Raw genomic sequence first — 8,516 nt, 5'->3', positions numbered from 1 at the left:
AAGACTCAAGAGTGAGTCACTTTTGAAGGGCATCGTAGGCCCTGCTCTTTCTCACAGCATGCCTCTCTCTGGGTCATTAATGTGTTTCCAAGCCGATTGTTTTGTGGGAAGCATTTATTTACTCTTATTATGTGTGTTTCATTGGAAGCATCAGCGTCGAGGCCCATAAAGCACATGATAGAAACAGGCATGCATACGGAAGAAGTAGTCTCTGTGTGGACCAGCAGCAGACAGGCTCACCGTATCAAAGAGCCAAGGAAATACAACTGAAAACACACTCAAAATGTAGTACAGAAAATAATTTACTTCTCATTCAGAATGACTTTCCAGACCTATTTTTGAGACAGCAGTCTGTGAGTACAGGTACAATCTCAAGTTAGGATAACATTAGGGCAAGATCAGAAAGTTGTACAAACAAGATCGTGGAACTGTGTATAACAAAAGAGGGGGTGGGGAACACTGATGGGGAGCTCTAGGGACACACAAGACTGTCAAAGAGACAACAGGAAACAGTGAGAAAACCAATTTCTTCAATACAATGAGACTTGGACACACACTTCTCCAGTGTCTTCATTTTGCAGCCCAGTACATTGGCTTACTAGCCACAAAGGTGCCCGTGCATGTGACTGAGGCTGGAGCAATGGGCGCAGTGTGCGCATGAGTATGCGTGTGCTCTCGAAGACAGTAGTTTTAGAAGAATGAGAAGAAAATTACTTCCTGGGCATCCATTAGTAATTCGGGTAATATCCTGTACTTCCACTTATAAAACAATACAGTAATATAAACATTGTACAAAACAACTTCATAAATAACACAAATGAGAAATTTTCAAGTATTTCATGTGCCTTGAAAAGCTCCAAACAGTAGTGTTACCAACTGATATCCTGACCTCTTTTTTCTTTTTCTTTCCTCTCTCCTTCCGTCGGTCTCTGCTACCCTTGATGTTTGGGATAGGGTGGATGAACTCTTACCTCAAAGCAGAAAAGCAAGGAGGGCTTTTCAGTGTGTGAGAACTTACATCCTCCTTACAAAACAAGGCCTTCCCCGTGGCGAGACTTTACAAATGTAGGCATGTAGCCTTGAGCCAGGCCACGGTTCTCAAAGTGAACCATCCACCACAGCAAACTAAGGAGGCTCATCTGACGGCTGAAGCTCTTGGGGGTGGGAACAGGAGAGCACCTTATCAAGAGAGGAAAGAAGCAGGACAATCTTTAGGTCCTCTGCCCTCACATGGCCAGTGGCCTGTGAGCGGGCTAGTTGGCAAGGCCTGGGCCACTTTCCTTCATTGGGCTCAAATATCCCATCTTCCAACTCCAGACCAATCCAGCAGCTAAATCGGCATGCCCTGAGCACCCAGGCAAAGGAGGGAAACCATCAACATAGGGACCTAAAAGTGCCAGCCGTGACCACTAATGCAAGGCAGTTCTGTGTCAGCCAGCGGAGTTTTCAGAGCGTTCGCCCCTTAGCTTAGGGTTCGGTGTGTCATCAGTGCTTAGCATCAAGACCCAGTGGTTCTACAGAACTTGTTTTCCACAAGCTAGTGTTCCTTTCTTAGCCTGCCTGGCAGTTAATTTAGTTTGCCCTGTTCAAACACAGTATGAAGGACCAGAGATCAAAACATGCGTGTAAGCATGCGTGCATACTCCAATTTGAGCACCTAGGGTCTTTCCCATCTAGTCTTGTAGAAATGTGTGTGCACATGTGAATGTACATTCACAGACATTTGAATACATAGATACAATATATACAAAATGCATATGCATATATTAGATATATTTAATATATACATATACACACACATCGATCTCACCTAAACATCGGGAGTCTGTAGGAAGTGCTGCTGGCTGATGTTGCGTGTGCGTGTGTTGTCACAGGAAGCAGACCAACCAATTGACTTGAGGTCAAACTGCTGGAAGGGGAGCACTGCCAGCAACCTTTGAAAATCCAGGCCTACAGGGACATTATTTGGAGACTTGCTCATGTGACACCCTTAAGGAAACTTGGGGGAAATTTGAAATGAATTGGGTCATACCCCAAGGAAAACCCCGACACCCACAACTAAGTCTAGTTTTACATGGAAGTGACTCACACAGCAGGCAGCATGGACACTAGGCTACAACGTGGAGAAAGCATTGATGCTTAATACAGATCAATATTTGGCCTCAGATTTTCCAGAGCATAGAGTCTTGGCATTTCTGCTTTCTGCCTCTGGTGAAAATTAGGCACACTGAGGCAGCAGGGAGGCACAGTCTGAGGAACTCTTGGGTGCTTTCTGCTTCTCTGCCCCGCAGCTGGAAGGACTGGCCAAGTCGAGATAGAATCGAGACTTGAGGAAGCGACGGTATGAATCCTTTTCCATCAGGTTGAAAATCTTCTTTTGGGCTTCATCAAAACAGGTGATCGTGGGCTCTAACATGTTTCGGCTCGTCTCCTCCCTAGTGCAAGAATCTAGGTTCACCTAAAATCCAAAGATAAAGGTTGTATTAGATCTAGAACCCTGTTGAAGGGAGGAGGCTGCAGGCTTCTACTCAACAAGAAACAGCCGGGAACCTTCTTTACATTCCTTCCAGAAACGAAGACCTTGGCATGTGGTTCTGCCCTGGCATATGTGAGACTATAAAATGTTCACCCTGCTCCTAAGTGGGGAGAGCGCTTTATTTTCCTATACTCTCTTTTGTATTGAGGAGATTTATCATTGTATTTATTAAGGAGAGCCATTGAAATCATATGGACAAAATTAATCTTTTTCCTAATAGATTTACTTGAAAGATTGATAAGATTATAAAAGTGTCCTCCATCGTTTCCTTTAACTAGTAGATCTAAAGATCCCTGACACTGAATGCCACTCCTAGGATTCCTAGATCTAGAAAGTTCTCTGCCATGGAAACTTACCTCTTTTGTTGCTTGCACTGAGATGAACTCATTGTAGATCTTCTTGGCCCTGGGGCTTAGTTTCGAAGGTGACTTGATTTTCTTGTACTCCTCACAGCTGATCCAGAAGTCAATATTCTCTTCACTGTATTCTGATTTCAAGAAGGCTTTGAAAGCTGCCAGTCCACCTGTGAAGGATGACAAAGAGCCACAGTCAACACACAGGTTGACTTGCTCGATAGAACACTTCAAATAAAGCCAAGGTAATTAGGAACCCAGGTGTGAGTTGAAGAAACTCCCCCTTCCTTCCCTTTTTGGAAGTCGGCTAGCCAAAATTTATGTTCGATGTCTAAAAATTCCAGTTTTATCTAGTAATTTCATCTTCCAAGGAACTGTAATTCTGAAACATCCGTGTGGCTATCAACTGTCACGGTGGGTTTAAAATGAGAGTTGTGGTCCATTGTGCTGGAATCTTTTCTTTGCCATTTTGTCCATGCAATGAGAGGGATTGGTTTTCTTGTTGATGATCCAGATGGTTCCTAAATTAACTTTCCATCAAATTTGACATAGTTTTCAAATACATCAGCTATAAGACAAAAATGTTTGTCCCTGAATCTGGAAGACAGAGCAATCCAGGCCTTCTTTGCAGTTCCCACTAAACTGACATACTAGGAGATGACTTGCCTAATATAGAGTACTGATATTCTCCTCTGTGTGTGTGTGTGTGTGTGTGTGTGTGTGTGTGTGTGTGCGCACGCGCGCACCCACACGCATGCTTGTTTTGGGATGAGAGAAAGACAGAGGCATGGCTACTTACATTCATGGGTAATCAGGTTTTCCAATGATTCAGCCCATTTTTTGACTTCTTCTTGGCTCACCCTGGAGACATTACAGAAAAAAAGAATGATTTAAATACATAGCATAGAACTGAAGAAGAAAAAAAATCTAAGATGAGATGTAATATATTGTTTATTAGGGTCTTTTTTCATAAAATATGTAGGGATTTAAAATCTAATTATGGTTGCCATGAAAATAGAGTCTCTCTCTCCCTCCCTCCCTCCCTCCCTCTCTTTCTCTCTTGTGTGTGTGTTATAAATCTCAGGTTGGTCTTGAACTCATGACCCGCCTAATATTTCAAGTGCTGAGATTACAATTGTGTGCCCTCAACTTGGAAATGGAGACCATCTTTATCCAAATATGGCTCAAGTAAGGGCTGCCTTCCCACCCACTCTTCTCGTACAACCTCTCTATCATCAGATAGTTAATACCTAACCGCTTGTTTGCAAGGCCACTTCTCTCACCTCTGGCAAGTGACTACTTTGTCCTTCTTGCTGTGTGAAGAGCTGTGCTCACAGGAGTCAGACTTCTGCAGCAGGAACCCCAGCCGATGTTTCATATCCTTTGCACTGCAAGGAAGACAAGAACTGACATGAAAAACAGATTTCTTTAAAAGAGAGACTGGTGGGCCTTAAGAGTCCCTGGCCGCCCAGGAAAAGATTCCTTGTGTCTGCCTATGATCTTTGAAATCTATGGTGAAACCATGCTAATAAACGGCTGCTCTTTTGAAATGCATGCAAAAACTGCAAAACTTGACATCTTCTCCTTAGGGAACACCTCCTGGGAGGTGGGTGTTGTTTCCTAGAGAGAGCTACTTTAGCACTTCAGTAAACTAGAGTGAGTTCGGCCAGCCCTGAGTGTGGTAGCCAAGCAGTTCCTAAGTGTGTGTGTGTGTGTGTGTGTGTGTGTGTGTGTGTATACACACAGAGCACAAGCTTATATGTGCATCCCTGTAAAGAGGAACAGAAACGACACAAATTCTCAGGCTGAAAGCTGAGCCCCACTAGGCTCGTTTCTAGGCAATCTCCAGCAAGAGCTTTTAAAAAAAAAAAATCGCATTACAGGGAGATGTACGAGGAAAGGGCGAATGAGACTTTGGGATAAGAGAAGCAAGATAGAGTCATCACTGAGGTGAGTAATTATTTAATTAGAGCGCTTTCCAGTTCACTGCCAACATGTAATAGGCAACTAGGGGATAGTAGAGTTTCTGACTACTTGAACTTCCAGCTCAATTCCGCCATTCTTTCTTATTAGCTTTTTTTTTTATTACTGTTATCTCTTTTATTATAAAAGCCAAGAAATGGTTGGAGGAAATTGGTGTTTCCTAAGCAACAAAGAATGAGATGCTCTTGCCTGGAGGGGCCGAAAAAGAAGGGTGGAGCACAGTGGCATTTTAGGAGGCTGCTGGCACACTGGGAGCTTCTCAGCCCATCTTTCTCGGTGTCTGAGTCTCGGCGCTGTTCTTGCGCTGCCCTTTAAGCAGTATTTTTTCACCCTCACAAAGCTCTCTGCTTTTCTCTTTTTTCCCAGGTGCTGACTGGTGACAAAGTCCTCCCCAGTGACAGCAAGATAAAATCACCAGAGCTGGGCCAGTTTTACGGTGATGCTATGAATGCATTGTAATCTAGCCCGAAGAGAAATGACCTCCTATCTCTGTGTGCTGCCTCCGTCTGAGTCCCAGCCGCTACTGCTAACACTAACGTAAGCGTATTTCCAAAGAGCTGGAAGTGTGAGTGCAAGGACCTTGTACCACAACAGAAGCATAAAAATAAAACCAAAGTGACTTTGGAAGTCACTGGAGACTGGTAGTCTGGATGGGTTCCTTCCTCTGCCCCCACCAATCATAAGACCCTCTGGAAGCCCTTGCACTGAAGCCCAGAGGTACTTAGCTCTTGACATTCTTTCATCTGTCCCAAAAACTATTTGCTGGGGGCAAATCTGATTCCCACCACTCCTAAGTTCTGCATGGCTGGTTTTCTATCATTTGACAGGAGCTTGGAAAGGCTGCCTTCTGTTAACTCCAGGACTTAAGGGTGAAGATGAACAGGCGTCTGCCTTCCAGTTCTCCACCAAACCCCCTGCTTCATTTTTAAAAAGTGGTCAATGTGTTTATATATTGATGGTAGACTGTGGAGAGCAGGCTCACTAACACACAAATGTTATCCTTTGGGGGGTAGAGGGAGTTGGTAGACCCACACAGAGAGACCCACTTTTGACCTTTAATTTCAAGAGGAAATCATGTATACACACTAGCTTCGCGTTTCCTTTTAACCCAGCTACTCTATAAGTGCTCTATGAAATAATTTATTCATGCCCTTTAAAAAAAAAGACACATGGATGCCTCTAAAACTGTAAGCTGATGAGTTACAATCAGGATTTATTTCCCAGCCACGTCTCCCGTCAACAACTGGAGGTGGGGTAGGAAGATAGGAGAGAGCTGGTTTGGAAAAGCATCTCTGGTTGAGCGGAGCAGCTGCAGAACCCACACAGAGCATTCTGACAATGTTTCCAACCTTCCTTCTGGGCTTTCTTCCCCACACAAGAACTAGCGAGTTATCAGAGAGCTGTGATTCTGGGTGCTCAGCAATGCTCAAACAAGGGACAATCATCCCCGAAGAGAGTACAGATCCATCCCCGACCTCCTATCACTTTGCAATCCAAACAATTTGACTAAGGGACCAAACTTAAAAGTCAGAACCTAAAGTCATGCGAAATAAAATACACAGGATACAGTATTTAAGGAGCCCGCTCCCTAAATCAAAGTGTCTGGCTAGTCCTAGAGAGTAGCTACGATTGTTTTTCCCGCCGCTAACCCCAAAGAACTTAAGCAAAGCATGCAAGTCATTAAGAAAGTCTATGCAAAACTTTAGTCTGGCCAGTGACAGAAACCAAGCTTACCTCCTCAGGCAGGAAGCCGGCAGACCTGCAAGTCCTTTGCACATGGTGTTTAATTGTGTGATTCGCAGCGAGGAGAGAAAGGAAGGAGGAGAGCTCGTTTCTGTCTTGAGCACAGTTGCTTCTGCTAGACAAAGATGCGGTCAGAATTCTCTGAGCCTCTGGCTTCCAAGCCTGTAGGGGTCTCTTTTATAGGCCAGCCACGGGCCGGGCAGCCAATCAGATGGCAGATCTACAGGCTCAGCTCCACTCTGGCGCTCTGCCTCTCCAGCCCCTAGAAAGGGAGAGGAAGAAAGGACTGACGCATCGCGGATGCAGAGGGACGGAGCAGAGGGAAACCGTTTGCAAAGTAGGCATCTAGAGAATGAGGTTTTGCTTTTTGCTTAGCATCTCTGCTAACGTGTGAAGGTCTGGATTTGTAGGAAGGGGAATATAAAGTCCGTGGTGCTGAAAATAGGGGGCCTTTTCATTGGCTTGTAAAAGCAATGTCTAAGGATGTTGCCCCCCAGAAAGAAAGGAACCAGCAAGAATTCTTCAGCTTGTCTTGCTGCTGACTCAATACGCTTTTTTCCCGTTTGGATTAGAAATACATTCTATGCGATCTAAGGTGGGGTTGGTAATAAGATCATGGTCTCTGGGCACTGATTTGTGGAAGTAGTCTGCCTAATCGGTAGGCACAGAGGGATGTGTGTGGATGGCACACAGTTATATGCCCGGCAGCATAGCAAAAGCCCAAAGGAAGATAAATCCAGTATGTCTGTAATCAGCTTGACTTTGAGACGTTTCTAACTATGTCACTAAGAACAAGATGCAGCCTAGCTTTGACATTCTTTCCTGAAGGGGCTTGCCTCCTGCAAAAGCTTAAAGCAGCAGCTGAAAACCAAAGCAGGGGGGTAAAGAAACCATAAGACACCAACTCTCATTGCCACTGGGTTTAGACCTTATGTAATTCTAATTTATTATTCAACAAAGAAAGAAAACCCGGAGAGAGTAGATCCAGCAGGCAGAAAGAAATGTAGCTTGCCTGAATACTAACAGGTTGCAGAAACTGGTGCAGGAATACTCATCCCTGTTGGTGTTTCTGAAACGCTTCCACATTCAGTAGCGTGAACTGCATTCTTCAGGCTAGTGAAAGTATTTCCCTCCTTGTAATCATGGCTGAAATACCCAGATCGGCACTGCAAGGGGACCATTTTCACATTGGAAAGCTGTGACTAGAAGGGAGACATTTTTTTTTTCAAGGTCTGACCACGGCAGCTTTCATCTTAAAAATCACACAGAGACATCACTGCCTCTCCATCTCTTTGGCTGAGACCAAGTAAAAACAACAAGATTTCAGATGATTTGCACAAAGAACGGAAGGTACCGACTGATGGGTTTCTCACGAAGGTACTAAGACTATAGAAAGGGAAATAGAAACGTGTAATGTTCCTCTGTGCTCTGGACCAGAAAGGTTGTTCCCCTGGACACCCCACCCCTTTTATCCAGACACCCCCATGAACATCTTCCTTGGCTAACAGAGTTTGGAGGTGGAAATGTAAAAGAGAGAACTGGGTAAATCAATATGGGGCAAGTCCCCAGCCTCCTCCAATGAAGACTGAAAAACACTTGTTAAATTTGGTCACTGAGAACCTCAGGAAAGTTATTAGCTGCCCTTGGCCGTGGTGTGGGAGGGATCACAGTGCAAGATGAAGTGAGAGAGACCTTGGACCAGGGGTGCAGGCAGAACTTGCATCAGAAGAGATCAATTAAAACTCTCCCTCCATGGTGAACTAGAGCATTCTTTCTTTACCTGTGCACCTAAGAGAGGGATCACTCAGATAGTGTGATGGGGGGAAACATCAGTGGAAGAGCCAAAAAGATGCACAGAGGTGTGAGAAAGTCCCAAAGGGAGAACGTTTTACCTTGAATCT

General features: G+C 44.6%; 1 protein-coding gene across 1 annotated transcript; it reads right to left on the bottom strand.

Moving 5' to 3' along the window:
- Window positions 1-284: 284 nt before the first annotated feature.
- Window positions 285-6,749, bottom strand: LOC121442096 (regulator of G-protein signaling 4). Its single transcript, XM_041643570.1, has 5 exons — window positions 6,607-6,749; window positions 4,173-4,277; window positions 3,689-3,750; window positions 2,893-3,059; window positions 285-2,458 (listed from the first exon to the last, which is right to left on the bottom strand). Exons 1-5 carry the CDS (start codon window positions 6,648-6,650, stop codon window positions 2,219-2,221), a joined length of 618 nt encoding a protein of 205 aa, XP_041499504.1. The 5' UTR covers window positions 6,651-6,749; the 3' UTR covers window positions 285-2,218.
- Window positions 6,750-8,516: the final 1,767 nt, after the last annotated feature.

This window comes from Microtus oregoni, unplaced genomic scaffold (genome assembly GCF_018167655.1).
Source record: "Microtus oregoni isolate MIOR12 unplaced genomic scaffold, Mior012 000086F_ref0000336, whole genome shotgun sequence".
Lineage (NCBI taxonomy): Eukaryota > Metazoa > Chordata > Mammalia > Rodentia > Cricetidae > Microtus > Microtus oregoni.
Note: the sequence above shows the minus strand (reverse complement) of the source record. Positions and strands in the feature narration are given on the sequence as shown.